Consider the following 23,287-nt stretch of genomic DNA (forward strand, 5'->3'; position numbering starts at 1 on the left):
TCTTCATTATTCATATACACTCAAATAATCATAAACTCCACAAATATCAAAACTTGTTCAATGATAGATGCAGGTAATTGTACTTGGAAAACTGTTCTGTAAAATATAAGTATTATACACTCAATTTCTGGTACAAGCCACAGTGGTTGGGAAAAAAAAAAAAAAAAAAAAAAATATATATATATATATATATATATATATATATAAATAAATACGTATGTATGTATGTATATATGTGTGTATGTGTGTGTGTGTGTGTATGTGTGTGTGTGTGTGTATGTGTGTGTGTGAGGTGAATAAATTTAAAAAATGGTGTTTGCTGAACTGAATTTCCTTTTCAGTTTGCTTACCCATTTCTCTCTTTCCTTATCTCTTCATGATGCATACTTTAAGTATGGATGATCTATTTTTCAACTCATGAATGAAAAATCATCACATATTGAGAAAATATATATGTGTGTGTATAATGTATATACATGTGTATATATACATATATATATGTGTATTATATATATATATATAAATATATATATATATATATATATCATATATATATATATATATATATATATACACACGCACACACACACACACATATTATAACATGGGTGTGTGCTTTGACTTACCCATCCCCTTAACATGAGGAAGAAGGCCAAAATCACATATTTAAGTACCTACACCATTCCAAGTAAAAGTACTCATTTTCATGCTTTTTTTTAAGTAACAGCAAAACAGATGGCAGCATCTTCATTACCATCTTTGACTCTATTTTTATATTTCTCATCCTTTCCAATCACTTCCCTATGCTTTTTAGTTTTCTTCTCATCTCTATCATTGCAACAATGATTCGTTAACTTCTAACCTGACTCTTCTTCCACTATCTCCATTATTCATTACATCTCAATATGACCTTCGTCATCTTTTCCTCCACACTCACTACCTTCACATATATTTCTTTCCTCTGGCATACTATTTTGATATACTGAATACTATTTTTATGCAGTCAGTAGTTTAGGGACTTGGGAGGCATCTCTGTGGATCAGAGCCACATAAATTCATCCATGTCAGATATAAATCTCCACACAGAGGACTACTGGGCCAGTTTCTTACTTATACTGTCCATCCTTTCTGCTGTTCCCTTTGAATCTATCCCTTACCATCTCTATATCTCTACCTTTTCATTTTACTATGTACCTTGCTTATATCTTTCACTTTATGAGGGGCCCTTACCACTACTACATATTCCAATCTTGGGTTGATTAGTCTCTATGGTTTTCTTTTTTTCACCACCTCTTCATCCATGTAGTGGAAAGCCAGCCTTATATGTGTATGGATGAATGGAAGAAAGAATCATCATGGATATTAAAATGAGAACAATTTTAGAAGTACGGATGTTTGAGAATGCATATGACCCTACTTGTGAGAAATGTGAGCAAAAAGAAGAGTTTTGGAATGCTTAAACAGTATTTGGATAGTATTGGAAAAAATGTGAATGTAGCAGTGTTAGGGGATCTAAATACAAGATCAGGAAATAAGCCAGTGGATGGATTAATAGGGAAGTATGGCATGTCAAGAAGGAAAAAAAATGAAGAGAAAATATTGGAGATGTACCGAAAGACAACTATGATAATGAATGCTGAATTCAAGAAGATGTACATAAGTACACATAGGCCAGGGTATTTGCTGGAAAGATAGTTGAAAGAGCATTAATGGTTTATATGTAGTGGAATATATATATATATATATATATATATATATATATATATATATATATATATATATATATATACATATATACATATACATATATATATATATATACATACATAAATATACATATACATAAATATACATATATATACATAAATATACATATATATACATATACATATATATACATAAATATACATATATATACATATACATATATATACATAAATATACATATATATACATATACATATATATATATATATATACATATATATACATACATACATACATATACATATACATATATATACATATACATATATATACATATACATATATATACATATACATATATATACATATACATATATATACATATACATATATATACATATACATATATATACATATATATATATATACATATATATATATACATACCTCCTACGAGAGTGATTCATGTTGTAAGAGGTTGCCAGTAGGCTTAGAGGTCTTTCTAAGCCTTCCAGGGACATGTTTTCGAGGTGGTACTACATTGGGTGGGGGGCTACGAGCTGTAGCAACCAGACGTCAAATGGTGGTCTCACCTTGCTCTGTAGGTCTGGAAATCTCTTTCATCGACACATTTTCAGTCTTCCAGGCCAAAATACGAGCCTTTTCCTCACCACTAAGGTTAGTAGGAGCCATCAGGATGAATGTCTCCTAAAACTGGAGCGCCACAAAGTGAAACAACGAAAATAGGGGGTAGGAGGCTGGAGCAAAAAATAACACAACCCCTCTCCACAAGAGCTCGAAGAGCCCTGAGGCAGGAAAAAGCAAGCTGGCTGAGCTGCCAGAGAGCTGGCTGAGTTGCCAGATGTAAAATAATGAAAAGATGCCTGACAGCGGCAGGAAATGCAAAAACTTCAGAGTGCTTTTTAGCCTTAATTTCAATGGGGAGCGCTCTATATTTTTTGCGGATACTGTATGTACACACACACATATATATATAATATATATATATATATATACATATATATATATGCATATATATGTATATACTGGTATATACATACAGTGGAACCTATGATAATGAAGTTCATGTTTCATGACTGTTGTTAAACTAAAACATTCACTAACTGAAATAATACTGCAAATGCACCAAGGCACTATTGAGCCAGAGGGATTGTGTGTAAAGGCGTATGCATATTCTTTTCACTCCAAAGTATTGTTCATTAACAAACAAGAAATGCTCACAAAACCTGTCCATTTTCCAATATGTATATATATATATATATATATATATATTATATATATATATATATATATATACACACACACATATATATATATATATGCATGTGTGTGTGTAATACATGCACAAGGATAAGGGAATTTTATAACAACCCCTACAGTCAAGAGCCACATAACATTCTTTTACAAGTGCAGAGAGTAGTTTTATTTACTTCAAAGGCAATGTCTATCAAACCACAAAGTTTTGTACTGGAAAAATGGGATTATAATAGCTGGGAGTATCTGCTTCTGGCAGAGTTACATGACCAGAATAAAAACACATCTACAGCAGCTCCAGAATAATGTTTGTTTTTTATCCTAAATATTTTTATAGGAATATGCATTGTACTGCATTGCAAAAAAAGCATGAATATTCAGTTTCTTATAGATTTTCTCCATTACAGTAAAAAATAATGTGCCTTCAGCAAAAGAATCACTTACAACACAAACTCCAATAAGCATTGCCAGTGTTTACTTCAATGATCATCTTACTCTTGGATGAGAGACCAGTGTTCATATTTATCCTCCTTTGTCTGAAGACAACAGTACAAAACAAACAAAATAAAATATAACTAACAGATACCATACCAAACCTTGTAAAAATTGCTAAGAATTAGGACACATTACCAATAGTAGGATCTATAAACATATCCTTCCTTGAATTTAAGGGTTGCTTAGGAATTATGCCATTTGCTTTCATGTAAGAAATAAACTGATGTGGAACTTCTGCCAACACTTCTCTTGCAAGCCTTTGCCTAGCAGTGTGGGGATCCAATCCCCCTTGAAGAAAATCTCTGAATGGTACAAACTGCACAATGTCCCTTTCAGCATAACGTCCTCGACTGGAAAGCCTTACCACATCACCATCTAGTTCCTCCATTGAATCAAACTCAGCACCACCCACTCCAACAATGATTATAGAGAGTGGGAGACAAGAAGCATTTACAATAGCCTGGAGAAAGAAAGCATTATTTTAAACAGAGGTATGGTCCCAAGATTGTGATGTACCAATTAAAAATATTCTAAAGCATGTTTTAAAACAAGAGAAGACATATTTTCTTAATGGCCACACTTACCTCCTTTGTTTGAGGCATATCTGTTATGATACCATCTGTGAGGATGAGCAGAATGAAGTATTTGTCTCCAGAGCGATGGGAGGCAGCAAATCTAGCAACATGGTTTATGATGGGAGCAAAGTTTGTGGGGCCATACAGCTGCACACGATTAAGACAGTTGTAGTAAGCATCAATCACACCTGTAACAAGACCAAAAATACAACAGCCAAAGAAAATTCTTCATTCCTATGAAGTGCTCACCATATGAATGCTATTACAATTCCTCATAACATGCAATGAAAAATATTCAATCTCTACTGTTAATACTTTGTACTGAGGTAATGACTGCAAGGTAATATGCAGCCAATGCTTTAGAGACTGCTCTGAGTTACCCCTATAGACTGGAGTGTATAATCTCTACTCATAGAGGAATGCTACTACTTTTATACTACAATTGTCCTCTCATTGTTGTTCCCAAGAAACTGTCTTTTATCACTTTTATGAATCTACCTCTTTTTATCCCCTCTGAAGGGGGGGGGGGAGTGGGGGGTAAGAATTCTGTCATAGTATTTCCCATGCAAGTTGTAAAGGCAACAAAGTTGGATGGAATGATTGAATTAGGGATCCTGCTCTCAATAGGTTCATCCAACAAAATGTCAAGCCATAAGAGGGACTGGGAAAACTCCAACCAGAACCCTAAAAATTGGGTCATTAAATATGTGTGGTTGTGATACAAATGGGAGTAAAAGGGAAAAGATTGTCACTTTGTTTATAAGAAGGAAGATAGATGTGTTAGCATTAAGTAAATAAATTGAAATGGAGGGGTGATTTTGAGTTTGGGAGTATGGTGGGGAGTGTTAAAAATCATGAAGGGATGCAGGAAAGAAGGAGTGGCTCTGCTGGGAAGTGATAAGAAAATGCATGGAGGGAAATATCTTCATGGTTAATGTGAATCTGGGATGGGAGATGAGTTTTTATAAGTACAGTCCTGGTAGTGAGAAAAGTAAGGAGGAAAGGGAGACTTTGTGGGAAGATTTAAACGAGTGTTTAGCGTTTTAAGAAGAATGTAAATGTAGGTGTGTTGGAGAGTCTCGGTGCTAGAGTAGGAGATGAGCCAATAGATTGAGTAGAAGGGAGGGTTGGAGTGCCAAGTATCACTTCCTCCTTGAAACATACCCATTCTTCTTCTATTCCTGTTTCCCTTCTATCCCTCACCACCTCCCACATTTCTCTCAGCTTTTCCTGGTATTTTTCTATTTATCTCGTTCAATTTTACTCTTAACATTTCTCTACCTCCTGCTCTTTTACTCCTCCACTTTTCCCCTATTCTTAATTTTCCTTTTACCATAAAATTAAATGACAAACCCACACTCTCTCTCCTGAAAACATGAACATCCAGAACTCTTCTAATCCTCCCTTTGTGTACCACTATGTAGTCCATTAATGCCCTATCAACCACTCTTTCCTCTACTATCCTTTTTCATGTATATTATGTTTGTCTTTATTCTTAAATACTGTGTTCACCATTATCAACTTTATAAATATATCTCTAACATCAACTCTCCACTATAATTCTTACCTGAAACCAATCCACCTTTTGGGTACCACTGTATAGTCCATTATGCCCCATCAACCACCCTTCCTTCTGTTACCCTTTCCAATGTATACTTATGCTTGGACTTATTTTTCCATACTGTGTTCACCATTATTGATTACCTTTCTAAATACATCTCAAACACTAACTCTCCACTTTAACTCTTACTTGACACCCTAAACCTCCCTACTACTCTACTGGCTCATCTCTTACTCTAGCACCAAGATCCCTAAACACCATAACATTTACATTCCTCCCTAAATCCTTTGTACACTCATGCAAATCTATCCCAAAAGTCTCCATTTCCCCTTCACTTTTCTAATAGGATCGTATGTATTAGCAAAAAATTACCTTTCATCCCACTAACACTTTTGCCCACATTACCCTTGAAGACACTTCCCTCAATTCCACTATGCACATTCCTATTTCATCACTTGCCAGTAGAGCCAATCCTTCCCTCCCTCACCCACACATCACTCCCAACAACACACTACACTCCCAAACTCAAACTCACCCCACCCTTTCAACTTAATTTCATGTAATACTAACACATACATCTTCCTTCTCACAAAGTGTCAGTCTTCCTATTTATTCTCTTTACCATAACCAGATGTGAAATGGGGTAAGAGTACGACAGAAAATTTTGAAAGTATTAAAAAGATGTTTTGGAAAGAAATCAAGAGAGGAAGAGGAGGCGAATCAAGTAGAGAAGAAAAGGTAAAAGGTGCAGATGGAGAGATGATAATGGAAGAGAAGGCAGTAAGGAGAAGATGGGCAGAATATTTTAGGGAGTTGCTAAATGTGAAGGATAGGGAGGGAAAGATAGCTGGGATAGCTGGGAGAGTGTGTGATAGAAGAAAGCTGAAGATAAATGTGGGTAAAAGTAAGGTGATGAGATGTACAAAGGGTGAAAGTGGCAGTAGACTGGAAGTGAGCATTAAGGGAGAGCGACTGGAGGAAGTGGATAGTTTTAGATACTTGGGTGCAAATGTGGCAGGAAAAGGTGGAGTGAAGGTGAAGGTAGAATGTAGATTGAGAGAAGCGAGTAAATGCCTTGGTGGATTAAAGAGTGTAATGAGGAATAGACATTTGGGAATGGATGCGAAGAGGAGACTGTATGAAGGAGTGATTGTGCCAACAGCACTGTATAGGGCAGAAACATGGAGCATAAGAGAGGAAGAGAGAAGGAGTTTGAATGTGTTTGAGATGAGGTGTCTGAGAAGTATGATGGGGGTTACTAGGCTAGAGAGAGTGAAAAATGAGGAGGTGAGGAGGAGAACAGGGGTGGAAAGGGAGCTGGGAGATAGGGTTGATGAAAGAGTATTAGGATGGTTTGGACACATGGAAAGAATGAGTGAAGAAAGACTAGTAAAAGAGGTATGGAAGGCAGATGTGGAGGGAGTTAACATGAAGGGACGTCCTAGGATGAGGTGGATGGATGGTGGTGAAGGAGGCTTTGGGGAAGAGGGGAATGTCTGTTGAGGAAGGACGGGAGAGGACAGAAGATAGGGGTAAATGGAGAATGGTTGTATATGGATGATGTTGTGATGCATGAGGTGGAATGGGGGGTGAGGTAGTATGTGTGAGCAAAATTTGGACACAGCCAGAAGGGATTTCTCCCTGTCTTCTTTTATGCATGGGGGGACGGAGAGGGGGGGTCACCGATTTAATGAAGTGGCCTTGCTGTGTATGTGCTGTGTCTGGCGACACTGCTTCTGACCCAAGGCAGTGGACAAGGTGCAGGGATGACCCGTCATCCAGGAGGTGCTAAGATAAGAGGGAGGGTGGAGGGGTGTGGAGTGTATTCAGTGATGGAATGGATGGGAATGATTTTATGCCTTTTCCTTTTTGGCTACCTCCCTTGTAAGGGGGAAAAAGCCTTGGTATATGTATGTACCATAACCACACACATTTAATGACCCAATTACTATGGTTCTGATTGGAGTCCTCCTTCCAGACCCTCCTATGCCTTGAGATTTCATAGGAGGACCATACACAGTGTAGGGTCCCTTGTCCCATCACCCTATCTCTCTCACTCAACTTTTATGACATGCTCAGGAATATGTTGACAGAATTCTTTTCTCCCTAACTCGAGTAATACATGCAACATTAACCACTTTACACAGTAGTACTGTACATGTGTACATTACAGTACAGTACTGTACTAAAGATAACTTCTCAAGAACTCATCATTAAGGACACTGGCTTGCTTTATAGTGATAAAAAATAAAAAAATATAAAAAAATTAAAACCTGCTGAAAACAAGTTTCAAGCGTTGGCAACAATGACCCAATTTTTTTAATTGGTACAGCAATCAGAACACATGACTACATATATCTAGCTTCTTATTGTTTTTACTAAAGCTTTTTTTACTTTGCCCTAAAATTAGATAATGTATTTGACAACAACTCCATGGTGTGTGTGTATTTTACCTAGTTGTCTGGTTGTATTTACCTAGTTGTATCTTACAGGAAAGGGGAGCTAAGCTCATGGTGTCCCATCTTTGTATCACTCCATATCCAGTTTGCTCTTAAATTCTTGCATTGTTTTTGCACATGCTGTTTTTTCATCCAATGTGTTCCATACATCCACCACTCTGTTGGGTAAGCTGTTCTTTTTCAGGTCCCTTCTATAATTGTCCTTTTTTAAGCTTCTATCCCTGTCCTCTTGTGTTTCTTTAATCCCAATTTATTAAGTCTTCTCTGTCAAGGACTTCCATACCCTTCATAATTCTATAGATTGATTGATTTATGGAATTTTTGGCTCAAAGGCCAAGTGCCGGAGCCGGTAGGCCATTCAGCGCATATTTATCTTTTAGATAAAAATTCAAGTAAAACGGTTAAAACAATAAACATTCACGAACACACATCAACAACACACACTCACAAGCATTCACACACACAATTTTAAATTTCATAAAATAAATTTATGTCTTTTAAAAACTTTAAAACATTCTTCACACAAGCTTCCTCCCCTAAAATTTCTTTAAAAGATAAATCTGTTAAAAAATTTGCCCTGCGCTTATTAGAGAATGCAGGGCACTGAACTAAAATGTGTTTAATTGTTAAAACTACTTGGCAAGTGGGACATTGGGGGGCCAGCCTTTCTGCTCCACTTGCCATCAAAAATCTATGAGTGATGTAGGAATGGCCAATTCTTAATCTTGTCAAGACAATAATTGACCTTCTGTCCAAAGGAGGACACTTCCAAGGGTTCACCAAGGGGTGAATCTCTTTTAGTTTATAATTGCCGTCCAGCCTTGTCCATTCTTCTTGCCACTTCCCCATTGTGTAACAATGAATCACTCCTTTGAAGTCCGTATGTGGGACTTTTCGGTCAGTTACATGGCTGAGCCTAGTGGCGGCTTTGGCTGCAGCATCAGCCTGTTTATTTCCAGAGATACCCACATGGGACGGCACCCAGCAAAAGTTTACTTTTATTTTCTTTCTGTTGTTGATTAGAATTAACCAGTCCTGTATTTCTTGGATTAAAAAGTGAAGAGGCAAAAATGTATTTACAGAGGATAAAATGTTCATGGAGTCTGTAAAAATAACAACGTTCTTGTTGCATGGAACAGAATTAAAAACAAATTTGAGGGCGTTGCTGACTGCCTGCAGTTCAGCCGTAAAAATAGAGCTAAAATCAGGCAATTTTCTCTTTAAAACTGTGTTATCAGATGCAACAGCACAACCAACACCATCTTGGGATTTTGATCCATCTGTATAAATAAAAATTGCATCAGCATGTACTGATAAATGTTCTAAAAATTCACTTTTTAGCTCTACAGCAGTTCTATTTTTCTTCTTTTTAAGAGGACATATTTCAGTGGGGCATCGGTTCCAAGGAGGGAATTTGGGAGGCGTGATCTCAGCAATTGTATTAGGAACAAGTCCTACCTTCTCTGTCCCAACTTCACATCTCACTTCTAAAGGTTTTGGCAGAGTACTTTTCCTTGGAGCTCTGTCTACCGGCTGCCTTACAAATTTGAAGTTTGGATTCTGTTTGGATGTCAAGACACGAGATATATATCTAAGGCTTAATTCCTTCCTGCGAATATACAGGGGAGGAATTCCTCCATCCACATACAAGCTATCCACTGGAGATGTTCTATAGGCTCCCGAACAGATCCGTAAAGCCATATTGTGGACTATATCAAGCTTCTTCAGTGAACTTTTACATGCCGATCCATAAATTTGACATCCGTAATCCATTTTGCTAAGGCACAATGTTTGGTAAAGCCTTATTAAAGTAACACGATCTGCTCCCCAGTTGAAACGATACACCACCTTTAGTATATTAAGTCGCTGTTTAACAGTGTATGCAACCTCGTTTATGTGATTTATGAATGTTAACCTTTTATCCAAAACCAGACCCAAGTATTTTACTTCATCTTCATATGGTAATATGACACCCTCTAAGAATAGTGTTGGTATTTCTTCCTTGCATCTTAGTCTGGAAAACCTTATGGCTTTGGTTTTTTCAGCAGAGAATCTGAAGCCCCTGCAATTAGCCCATGCTGTTGCTAAGTTAATAACCTCTTGAATCTTTTGGCCCATTTCTAATGTTGTCGATTTGCTGCACACAATAGCAAAGTCATCAGCATAAGCCAATCCATGAACTCCTGTGGGAACTTGTTCTAATAAACTATTAATGGCTATGCTGAAGAGTGTAGGACTCAGAACACTTCCTTGGGGAATCCCTTCCTCTTGAAGATATGCACAAGAGAAAGAAGAGCCCACTCGGACTTCTAGATAACGGTCAGACAAGAAGTCCTTTAAACAATTGAACATATTACCCCCGATACCCCACTCTGCAACTTGCTTCAGAATGCCTCCCCGCCAGGTAGTATTGTAGGCATTTTTCAAGTCAAAAAACACACCAATGCTAGAGTTCTCAATTGCGAAGGCATTCTGAATCTCACGAGTGATAAAAAGTAAGGGGTCCAGAGTGCACTTATTTCTTCTAAATCCAAACTGTCTGTTAGATAGCAGATTTTTAGATTCCAAAAACCAAACTAAACGCATATTAACCATTCTTTCATAGATCTTACAAATGCAGCTAGTGAGAGCAATAGGTCTGTAACTTTGTGGGTCATGAGAGTCTTTTCCTGCCTTTAAGATTCCTATGATGATTGAAGTCTTCCAAGATTTAGGAGATCCAGAAGACCAAAATTTGTTCAGCACATTTAAAAGGAATTTCTTCGACGATATGGATAAGTGACCAACCATGGAATAAAGAATGTCATCCTCTCCAGGAGAGGTTGGGGAGGATAAAGATAAAGCATGATCCATTTCTTCCAAGGTGAAGAGAAGATTATATGCCTCCGAGTTCGTATTGGTAGGAGGAATAATCGTGGTCTTGGCTCTAATTCTTCTGAAATCATGTGAATAATGTAGTGGGCTTGAAATATCAGCATAATGTCTTCCAAAAGCCTCTGCTACTTCTCTTGTATCTGATATAAAAGAGTCATTTATCTTCAGAATGGGTAAAGGAGATGGAGTAAACTTTCCTTGTAGTTTTCGAATCCTATTCCATACTAAGGTAGGGGAAGAGTCATATTTCAATTTGCTAATATATTTAATGAAGGATTCACTCCTTGCTTTCTTGAAGATTTTCTTCTGCTTTGCTCGAGCTCTTCTGTACGTTATCTTGTTGACTAGACAAGGGTATCTCCGATATCTCTTATAGCAAGTTGTTGTTAAAGCACATTCATCGCTCCACCAGGGGACTACTGGGCGTTGAGGTTTACCAGCTGTCCTAGGAATGGAAGAGAAAGCACCAGAGAGTATCATGTCTACCAGGTAGTCATATGCATCACAGTTACTACCAAAATCACTAGTCTTATAATTAATCTCTGTGGATCTCCTAAATAATTCCCAATTAGCCTCTCCTGTCTTCCATTTAGGTAAGCAAGAGGAGGGAGTGTTCTTTAAATATTTTATATGGATAGGCCAGTGGTCGCTACCATGTAGATCTTCATCTATTGACCAACTGTAGTCTAATCTTAAGGCTGATGAACAAATAGTTAGGTCTATAGCAGAACTTGAGTTGTGAAAGACATCAAACCTAGTTATGGAACAGTCATTCATCAAAATGACATCGTTATTATCAATAAATTCTTCAATTATATTGCCCCAGGGGTCACACCTTGATTCACCCCATAGAGGATGCTTGGCGTTAAAGTCACCCATTAGAATAAAAGGCTCAGGGAGCTGGTCAACCAAAGATTGTAGGTCATTTAACTCAAACTGACAGGGGTGGTTATATATGTCTACGAGTCGATCTTCCAGTTCAGGTTCCAAATATATAGAACATAAAGTGATCCATTTAGTGGTAAAGATTTGTACTGCACAAGCCTGCAACACCGAATGTAGGTGGACACTTCTGTGGTTTACAGATTTCTTAACAATGATACCAGTATCTCCATGGGCATGGCCCCCAATCATAGGAGGAGATCTGTAAAATTTATAATTAAGTCCAACATTAGGGGATAAATTGCCAAGCATAGTTTCTTGCAGACAAAAAACAGACACATCATGTTCTTTAAAGAGAATCCCAACCTACTCTCGATGAGAATTAAAACCTTGAATATTCCATTGAATTATGGACATTATACTGTTTTCTTTTTCTTTTTTGGGTCTACTGGTCTGGTAAGAGAAGTCTGGGAGAGAGAGGGTTTACAAAGTGGGTTCTTTTCTAATTTCTTTGCTTTCGCGGGTGGCATCCTCCTCTCTGACAATGGTCCGACCGACGATGTAGAGTCTGGGTTACTAGTTTCTTTCTTAGATTGCTTATCACGATTTGGGGAAGAAGATGGAGATGAGGGTGGACTGTGGAGTCTTTTACTACACACAGCTTCAGACTCCATAGCTTCACTTCTGTGTGCCTCAACTGAGTGAGGAACATCAGTCCGTGATCCCTTTATTGGGGAGCCCCCCCGAGTTTGGAAGTTTGACTGATTGAGAGGAGGCTTTATTAGAGGAGCCCTGTGGGGTCCCAGCAAGGAGAACTTTAGGTGCCCCTCTAGATGGGGCAGGAGACATTCCCTCAACTGGGGATGGGAGAACCTCCGCAGAGGAGGGTTCAGGAGTACTACAATTTCCAACTTGTGGAGAAGAACGATTAGGTCTAGTAGTGACTCTTTCACGTTGAGGCTTGGGTTCAGCATTTCTTTGATCCTCATTGCTTCTGTGCACCTCTACCGAGTGAGGCACACTAGTCAGCAATCCCTCTACTGGGGAGTCCCCCAAGTCTGGAAGAGAGATTGCCTGAGAGGAGGCTTCATAAGAAGAAGCCTGTGAGGTTTCTACAATAGAAACCTTAGGTGCCCCTCCAGATGGGGCAGGGGACACCCCTTCAACAAGGGGTGAGGAAACATCCACACAGGAGGCTTCAGAAGTACTAGAAATTCCTACTTGAGAAGAAAGACCATTAGGTTTCATAGTAACACTTTTACACTGAGGCTTGGGTTCAGTGTTAGCAGAACCATTCATATTGGCATTTTTATTCCTATTGCCTTCTACTGTTAGCTGATCCACTTTACTATTTGTTTTAACAACATCACTGTATCTTTTGGAATTACTTAATAGTCTTTTAATATGTCCTACACTTATATGTTCTGCATGAGCTTTTAGTAGTATTTCCTGTTCCTTCTTATAAATTACACAGTTCTTATTTCTGGCATCATGCTCTTCTTTACAATTTATACAAACTGTTGGGCGGGAACAATCCCCATGTTCAAACTGAGCATATATCAAACACACTTTGTCCCTTGCACATCTGCGGGAAGGATGGCCAAAACCATAGCAGTTAAAGCACTGAAGGGGACGGGGCTTAAACTGCTTCACATAAACAATCTCTTTTTCTATCTCTACATAATGAGGTAGATCTTCACCACAAAAACTTAGGATAATCATGGAAGAACGAGGGATTTTAGCAACCTTCCAAACATTAGTTGGGCACATTTCTAAAATTTCTTCTTCATCAAAGTCATACAGATCTCTATCAAACATTACCCCTTTGGCATAACTAAAGGTATAGTGGGGTTTAACTTCCTTAATGTCTGATTTCTGTTTCAAGTTAAGCACCATGGCAGCTTGTTCATAAGATTTTACATGAATTAAGAAGGAATTTCTTCCAAATCGTGATACCTGGGAGTTATTCAAATTACCAGAGCCAAGGTGACTCTTCAAGAATCTTCTAAACTCGAACAAATTAGCACGTTCTTTTGCAAGAGTGATAATGAGCCACTTAGCTGGGTTGGGAGGTCTCTGCACACTTTCCTTCCTTTCCTCTACCGGGATTTCTGGATAAAAGATATCCAAGTTAGGTGGCACTCTACCAGTAAGTTGGGCTGAAGATTCATTCTCATTACAATTATTATAATCAAAGCAGGCAGCAGCTGCATCCTGATTAGAAAAGAAATGAGATCCACACTAACCAAGCTTTAAAGTTGTCAGTTAGTTTAACTCTAATCTCTTTAATTTGTCCAAATTTACGGAACTTTTCATATAAGTCTGTATAACTCTTATCAAGGGAGACATATTGTAAATGTAAGATTCTATGACTATTAGGGGCAGTATTTGATTGATTGATTTTATCAAAGTCCTTTTTCAAGCCGGAGTCGTCAACTGGGGTTTTTATTTTTGTTGAGTCAATATTGTCAACTTTAGGATTGGCAATATTAGGAGAGGGATCAGGGAGTTTAGGAGGAGGATCAGGTAGTGGTGGAGGTTTAGAACATTCAGTTTCAACAGCCGCCATGATCGTGTATATTTATGAGGCCACACTATATATTAAGAAAGAAAGAGCAGTGCATGGAAGATACTGCAGTTGCCTGATGCCGCACGCAATAAAAGAAAAGTCTCTGCAGAGTCGGGATGTTCCAGAAACGACTATTTACACATGCAGGGCCTCGGAGGTGAGTTAGAGACTTTGTCAACCCGGGGTTTGTCCTCTTTTGTTTTGTCCCATTTAGGATGGGTCCGGCGTAGTCACTCTGCATGTGTACTGGATAGAGAGAAAGGAAGTCTGCAGCCTAGTACCTACCTCACAAACATGCATTCCCCAGTCGGTGGGCTTTCGGCCCTTGCAGGGAGTAGTGACCTCGCGGTATACATCCCCACTTGACTGGGTTCAGACATGTAGCTTGGAAGGCACCAAGATACCAGAACCTTCCTTAACAAGTACACTCACTATCCGAGTTACGACCTGTGCGACTTACGTCCACCCGTACTTAAGACCACATTCAGTAGATGCCTACATGCACATATTACGAGTTTACTGGTTTACTGTACGTTTGCATGTGGCGTCCAGCATCCCGTACGACAGTTACGGCAGCACAGCACAGCATCTCACCAAGGTTGCGCTGTCTGCCATAATTATGGTATTTCTACCATAATTTAGTGTGTGTCTACCACCTACCATACAATGTCTACCATATACCATAATTTTACTGGCATTGATATTATACCGTATTTCGATTCCCAGTTCCCACTGATAATCAGGGCAGGTGGGAATGGTCAGAAAGGGCAGTTTTACCAGATCGGTGATACACACTTCCCCGAAAGCCAAGACAGAGAGTCGGTTTACAGTAGTCCTGCATTCGTACTTTTCATTCTGATTCGAGTTCTCTATTGGTCGAAAGTCGAAAGCTGTAGTGTACGAACATGGATACAAATAGCTTTAACCCAAGTCTATGATATTCCTGGAGTTCTGAAGTATAATATCTTATATTCAATAAGACAATATATCTCACTGTACTTTTCCATGCATAAAATATTTATTTGATGAAATAACGTCACGCAATGATTATCGTTCTTTTCTTACGAAGAGAGACCGAACGTTTTCGCATGGGAGGCAACGATTAAGCCTAGTGCATAGAAGCGAATCTTCTACTTGTTTTCATGTACATTTGAGGGAATTATTTTAAATGTTATTAAGCCTTTATTACTTCAACCTCTTTTTATTAATTATGCCTCGACCAGCGGATACCAATGGATCCCCCATGGTGCCTCGCCAGACCTACTGCCTGATCTTTCCCTCGACCGTACGCACGAAGAAAGTGTAGATGACATGCAACCAAAAAGTGGATTTTAATTTCTTTGTTTTTTACATGCATATTTTCTATTTTTTATATTTTGTATCTTTGTGTTAATTTGTATTTTTGGTCTCTAATAAGAATCCTGTGTAATATATTTTCTTTCTTTACCCTATCCTATTAATCTATTATTATTAATTTATTATTTAGTATAACAATTAAAGAGTATTGGGTATTTTGCATACACTGAGAATGTTCTACAATGAGGCCACAACCGAAACATTTGAGCTGGATTTACGCTCTGCATCATATGTTCTTGAGTATACACCTCGAATGTATACGGTCCGAGTTATGACCGTTTCGACTTACGACCGGTTGGTCGGAACCGATCTAGGTCGTAACTCGGATAGTGAGTGTATTAGAGAAAGATGGTGAAAAGGAGAGTAGGGTAGCAAATATGAAGGATAGAGATAGGGGAATTCACAAAGGAAAAGGGTGAGGGACCCCCTATCTATTCACTACCCCAAAAACCTCATCCTAAAACAACTGTCATAGGATGAGGGCGACAAATCCTACGAGTATTCCAGTCCGTAATCAATGCCAAGCTAGGGTCGTCAACAAAAAGACTTTTGGCTCAGTTTTCTTCTGGTAGCTCGGGGCTGACCTCTCCAGTATGGTTGCACCTGGCTGGCACAGCTCAGCCCGTCCTTACTACACGGAAGCCCCCCCCACTACATCAAAGTACAGTACTGGGCCTCGGGGGGGTCATAATTCTATAGATGCTCAACAAGTCACCTCTTTCTCTCCTCTGTTCCAGAGTCGGGAACTCCAATTTTAACAGTCTTTCTTCATATAGGAGTTTTGATAGTTCTGGGGCCATCCTCATGGCTGCTCTCTGGATTCTCTCAATCTTCTATTCTTTTTGTATTGGGTAACCACAGTGTCACTGCGTACTCCAATTTAGGCCTTATTATTGTGACTAGAATTTTCTTTACCCTTTCTAAATCCAAGCAGGTAAAAGCCACTCTTATTGCTGTAAGTTGTAGGTTTCGCCATCAATCTTGTTTATAGGTTTGTCAGGGGACATATCTTTTGTGATGATCACTCCCAGGTCTTTTTCAGATCCCTCTTTCTTAACTTCTTTTTCACCAATTTTATATCTCCCAGATATCCTTTTTTTACTTTTTCCAAACTGCATTATGCTATATCTTTTAGTGTTGAATCCACTTCCCATCTCTGACTCCATTCCCAAACTCTGTTTAGATCCCTCTGTAATGATTCGCAGTCCATTTCAGTACTTTCTTTGACAGTTTTGTATCATCTGCAAAGAACCTTATATAACATTCCACTCCCTCATCCATGTCATTCACGTAAATGGCAAACATTATTGGAGCCCATCTCTGACTCCATTCCCAAACTCTGTTTAGATCCCTCTGTAATGATTCGCAGTCCATTTCAGTACTTTCTTTAACAGTTTTGTATCATCTGCAAAGAACCTTATATAACATTCCACTTCCTCATCCATGTCATTCACGTAAATGGCAAACATTATTGGAGCCAGCACTGATCCTTGTGGGACTCCACCTCTTCCCAAGTAGTTTTCTCTCTGAGCACTACCCTCATTTTTCTTCCATGCAAAAAGTCCTCTATCCACTTCAGTAGTTTACCTTGTCCTCCTATAGTCTCCATCTTTCTTAAAAGTTTTTTGTAAGGGACTTTATCAAAAGGTTTTTGTAGATCTAGGAAAACACAATTGGCCCATGCATCCCTTTCCTGTATTATGTCTAGTAGCCTTAAGTAACATATATACATACATATACCAAAGGCTTTTCCCTCCTTGCATGGGGGGTAGCCAAAAAGAAAAAGGCATAGAAATCACTCCCACCCATTTCATTTCCCATATATTCCACTACCCTCCACCCTCCTTCCTATCTTGGCACATCCTGGATGACAGGTCATCCCTGCATCCTGTCCACTGCCCTGGGTCAGAAGCAGTGTCGCAAGACACAGCACATCCACAGCAAGGCCGCTTCATAAATTCGGCGACCCCTCTCTCCGTCCCCTCGTGCATAAAAGGAGAAGACGGGGAGAAATCCCTTCGGGCTGCATCAACTTTTTTTTTTTTTAATACATACTTCCTCACCCCCCATCCCCCACCCACTCCCCCTCATGCATCACAGCCTCATCTATACACAACCCTTCTCCATTCACCCCTATCTTCTGTCCTCTCCCGTCCTTCTTCCACAGACATTCCTCTCTTTTGTAAAGCCCCTTTCACCTCATCCATCCATCTCATCCAAGGACGCCCCCTCATATTCACTCCTTCCACCTCCGCCTTCCACACTTCTTTTACTAATCTTTCTTCACTCATTCTTTCCATGTGTCCAAACCATCCTAATACTCTTTCATCAACCCTATCTCCCAGCTCCCTTTCCACACCTGTTCTCCTCCTCACCTCCTCATTTCTCACTCTATCTAGCGCCTAGTAACCCCTATCATACTTCTCAGACATTTCATCTCAAACACATTCAAACTCCTCTCTTCCTCTCTCATGTTTCATGTTTCTGCCCCGTACATTGCTGTTGGCACAATCACTCCTTCATATAACCTCCTCTTAGCATCCATTGCCAGATGTCCATTTCTCATTACACTTTTTAATCCACCAAGGCATTTACTTGCTTCTCTCAATCTACATTCTACCTCCACCCCCTACTCCTCCCTTTCCTGTCACATTCGCACCCAAGTATCTAAAACTATCCACTTCCTCCAGTTTCTCACCCTTAATGCTCAGTTCCAGCCTACTGTCACTCTCTCCCCTTGTACATCTCATCCCTTACTTTTGCCCACATTTATCTTCAGCTTCTTTCACACACCTTCTAAAACTCTGTCACTAACTTCCTCAATCCCACCTCTGACCCTGCCACAAGCGCAGTGTCGTCTGCAAACAACAACTGGGTCACCTACCACTTTTCTCCATTTCCTTTAATCATCTCCAACCCCTGACCCTACCCTTGCATTCACCTCTCGCACCACTCCATCCATGTAAAGATTGAACAGCCAGGGCGACATAACACATCCTTGACGCAGTCCCACCTTTACCTCAAACCATTCTCTCTCTCCATTTCTAATCCCAACGCAAGCTCTACTACTCTCATAAAAACTCTTGACTGCTCTTAACAGCTTTCCTCCTATCCCATATATCAGCAGTACCTCCCACAGTGCCTTCCTGTCTACCCTGTCGTAAGCCTTTTCCAGATCCATAAAAGCCAAAAAAACATCCTTACCTTTTCCTATAGCTTTCTCACATATCTGCCTTACCACAAAAATCTGATCTACACATCCCCTACATGTCCTAAAACCACACTGTTCCTCACCAATTACTCCCTCTGTTCCTCTCCTAATCCTCTCAATCAAGACCCTCCCATAAGCCTTCCCAACTACACTCAACAAGCGTAGAGCTGATGGCCAGGGGTGGTTGCTGCTGATTGGCCCCCAACACCAATCACAAACATAAACAATGCTGTGCACGCTTTTAATACAATCATACAAAACGCAGACAAGAGATACATCCCTAGAGGCAACAGAAAATCACACAACCCCAACTTCACACCAGAAATACAAGACCTCATCAGACAACGTGACACACTTAAACACGATACCCCCACACCTATCCCTCAAAACATAGCAGACCAAATACAAACACTAAACACTGTGATTGCCAATAAAATACATGAACAAAAAACACAAAATTGGCAAAACTTTATCAATACACTTGATCACAAAACAAACACCAGCAAATTGTACAAAACACTCAACAGCATCACACTATCCAACACTAACACTACACGCTCTCACGCAGCAATAATCACAACAACAGATAATCTACCCTCAAACAGACAACAAGCAAACGCACTCATACGTCATTTTGCACAGACGAGCCATCTTACATCTCACCCTGACGACCGACGCACCATTCGACGTAAGAAAGACTTCCCCACAGACTCAGACTATACACCCTTCATAGACAGTCAGACAAAACTCATAATGCATAATCTCAAGCACTCATCTGCCTGTGGCCCTGATAACATAAGCAACATCCACCTAAAACACATTGGACCACAAGGTATACACGCACTCACAAACATTGCAAACTACAGCTATTCACACAACACTATACCCGACATCTGGAAGCATGGTAAAATAATCACCATTCCAAAACCGAACAAAGACCCAACAATCCCAACATCGCACCGCCCAATCACACTTCTCTGCACCCCCTCTAAAGTCATTGAACGCCTAATACTTCAACTTGTCACACCATATATTCCCCTTGCTGACTCACAACACGGCTTTAGGCCACTACACTCCACAAACACTCTTCTGACAAACCTCACACAAAGAATTTTTGATGGCATCAATTCAGATAGGCCCCACCACAGAACACTTCTTATAACATTGGACATTAGTAAAGCTTTTGATGCTATCCCCCGCCACAACCTAACAAATAAAATATATAACACAGACATGCACAATAACACCAAAAGATGGCTGGCCAATTATCTGGCAGGCAGGAATGCTCATGTGTCATATAATGGCCAATCATCGCACATCAGAAACATTAAGAACGGAGTACCACAGGGCTCGGTTCTATCCCCCACATTATTTAATCTATACATGCATGACTTACCCACGCCAGACACCTCAGAAATACAAATCTCTTCCTACGCAGACGACATAACAATCACATGCACACATCGTAACACAGACAAAGCTGCAGAAATAATCCAGCCTTACCTTGACACACTCAACACATGGTTCATCACAAACAGACTCAAAATAGCTCCAACCAAATCTACAGCAACACTTCTCACCAACTGGACAAAAGAACACAAATACATACCTCATCTCTACATCATCTCTACATCAACAACACTCTAATACCACACACAAACACACCCAAAATTCTTGGTGTAACATACGATACATCCATGTCTTTCAAACAACACCTCACAAACATAAAAAACAAATGTACACCTAGACTTAACGCACTTAAGTCAATCACAGGAACAACATTTGGACAAAACAAAGAAACTAATATAACAATATACAAACAATGCATACGCTCAGTGATGAATTATGCGAGTCCTGCATGGGCTCCTAATCTCAGTGAGACACACCACAACACCCTTCAAATCATACAAAACAAAGCCCTAAAAACAATTACAGGCTGCACAAATACATCACCTACAGACCATTTACACCATGAAACAAAAGTCCTCAAAGTCAAGGACCACCTCGACATGAGAGGCACACAAACACTTGCTGCAGCCACCACAAACACATCACACCCGCTACACTACATAGCAGAACACCCACACACACCAAGAAACATTAAAACTACACCCAAAGACCTTTATTACGCACAGATACTCTCTTCTCTTCCTCCACAACCACCAAATACCAGCCTCCGGAAACATATTCATAATCATATCACTCACCGCTCCATTAACACACTGAAAGACAACACACTGCTGCATGCCAGACCCCCTGATATCCACCCTTCTGAATCCTCTCTCCCACGAAAGGACAGAGTCCACTTGGCCAGACTGCGATGTGGTCACCACCCAGCACTTCTAAGCTACCAGAAGAGGCTGGACGACCGTGTTGTGAACAGCTGCCCAGGATGTAACACTTCACCCCATACCATACAACACATAATGGAAGACTGCATTATACACAATCATGCACGCAAACAATACAACATACACTCTATAAAGGATTTGTGGGAAAACCCAGTTTCGGCTGTGGCCTTCCTTGGGGAGACGGGACTGCTCGGACAGACAGTCTAGGGAACGACAACAACAACAACACTCAACAAGCTGATCCCTCTGTAACTACTACACTCACACTTGTCCCCCTTTCCTTTGTAAAGCGGAACTATACAGGCACTCCTCCAGTCCTCCGGCACTCTACCCTCTCTTCAACAACTTAAGTAACAGTAGATCAAATTTGTTGTGCACGATCTTCCCTGTCTGAATCCAAATTGTCTTGGATTTAGTATACTTTTCTCCAGATGTTTTATCCATCTATTTTTTATAACTTCTTTACAGATTTTTGCTACTGTGCTTGTAAGGGAAACTGGTCTGTAATTTGTTGGGTCTTCTATATTTCCTCCTTTACTGACTGGTACAATATCATCATTTTTCCAGTCTTGTGGCACTTTTCCTTTTTGAGCAAGCAATATATTATGTTGTATATTTTGTCTACTAGTTCTTCTTTACATTCTTTTAATATCCAATTTGCTATTCCATCCGTGTTGTGTGATTTTTTGACATCACGGTTCATTATTTGATCCATTATTTCTTTCAGTGTTATTATTTCCTTCATGGGATGGAGGGATTTCCCTTCTCTCCCTTCAATCTGTTGTATTCTTTCTCTAGTGAAAACAGACTTAAAATGTTTGCACATAATTTCTGCCATTTCGGTATCTTCTGTGGGTGTTCCCTTGGCGTAGTTTCACTATTTCCTGCTTGTTTTTCAGTTTCCCATTTACATATCTATAGAACAGTTTTGGCTGATCTTTACATTTATCTATTATGTCTCTCATATTTACACTTTTCTTCCCTATGCATTTTTATGTATTTGTTCCTCTGGTTAACATATGATTGCCACTTTCTAGGTTTCTTGTCTTTTCTCCATCTCTTCCAAGTTTTGTATCTTTCGTTTCACTGTCCCTTCTATTAAACCACCATTTTATGTACACCCTTTCTTGTTTTTGCTTTGATACATATTTTTCCACTCCTTTATAAATCTCCATCAGAATCATCCATTTTTCTTCCACTTGCGTTTCACCTTTGTAGAATTTTTCCCAGCTCACTTCAAGAAAAAATTTCTTAAGTTTCTCAAAGTCCACTTTGCCATACATCAGTGTTTATTATTTCTCTCTATATATATTTCTTCTTTTAATTCTAACTTGAGTAGTATATGGTCACTCTGCAAATGGTGTCTTGTAATCAATTTTGTCTACTCTTTCAGGTTCTGACATAGATATTTGATCTATTTTTGATGGTTTTTCATTATTTCTAAATCTAGTGCTCTCTTTCACCCATTGTGACACTGTATGTTCCATGGTCATGCCGAGTAATATATCCCATTGATCTTCTCCGCCTTTCATTGTCATCTCTTCCCAACATATTTCTTTGCAACGATATCGTGTGTGGCAACTTGTTTAATGAAGATTTAGTAACATTTTAACATTTTGAATTGAGATCTCTCTGTCCAAAACCCTGTTTTGGGGGGCACATAAATCCCATCCCTGCAAATTTTCTGCTTTTCATGTCATTGTCTTTCACTTTTATTGTGATTATCTCTACCCTGTTCACTCCATATGTAACTTTTGTCACATTAAGTTTTTCTTAACCAGGAACACGACTCCTCCACCCTGTTCTCCTTCCTAATTCTATGTCTATGTCATTCTATGTCCAATGCTGTATGGTACTAGTGGACCTCTTAATTTTGTCTCCACAATTCCCATTATGTCTGGTTTAGCTTCTAATAGATAATCGTTAAGTTCATTTAATCCCAAGATCAAACCATTTACATATGTATACGCCA

The 23,287-nt window shown here is 39.3% G+C and overlaps 1 protein-coding gene across 3 annotated transcripts in view; it reads right to left on the reverse strand.

Annotated features, from left to right (window-relative positions):
* Positions 1 to 2,139: 2,139 nt before the first annotated feature.
* The window catches only part of LOC143038532 (copine-8-like), a 177,201-nt gene continuing 156,053 nt past the window's right edge, over positions 2,140 to 23,287 (reverse strand). For all 3 annotated transcript variants that reach the window (XM_076207838.1, XM_076207839.1, XM_076207840.1), the window contains 2 exons: positions 4,062 to 4,240; positions 2,140 to 3,937 (listed from right to left, as the gene is read on the reverse strand). In XM_076207838.1, coding sequence (XP_076063953.1) covers positions 3,599 to 3,937; positions 4,062 to 4,240 — 518 coding nt within the window. In that variant the 3' untranslated portion in view covers positions 2,140 to 3,598. The remainder of the gene's footprint in view (positions 3,938 to 4,061; positions 4,241 to 23,287) is intronic.

This window comes from Oratosquilla oratoria, chromosome 24 (genome assembly GCF_046742065.1).
Source record: "Oratosquilla oratoria isolate Oo_2021 chromosome 24, ASM4674206v1, whole genome shotgun sequence".
NCBI lineage: Eukaryota > Metazoa > Arthropoda > Malacostraca > Stomatopoda > Squillidae > Oratosquilla > Oratosquilla oratoria.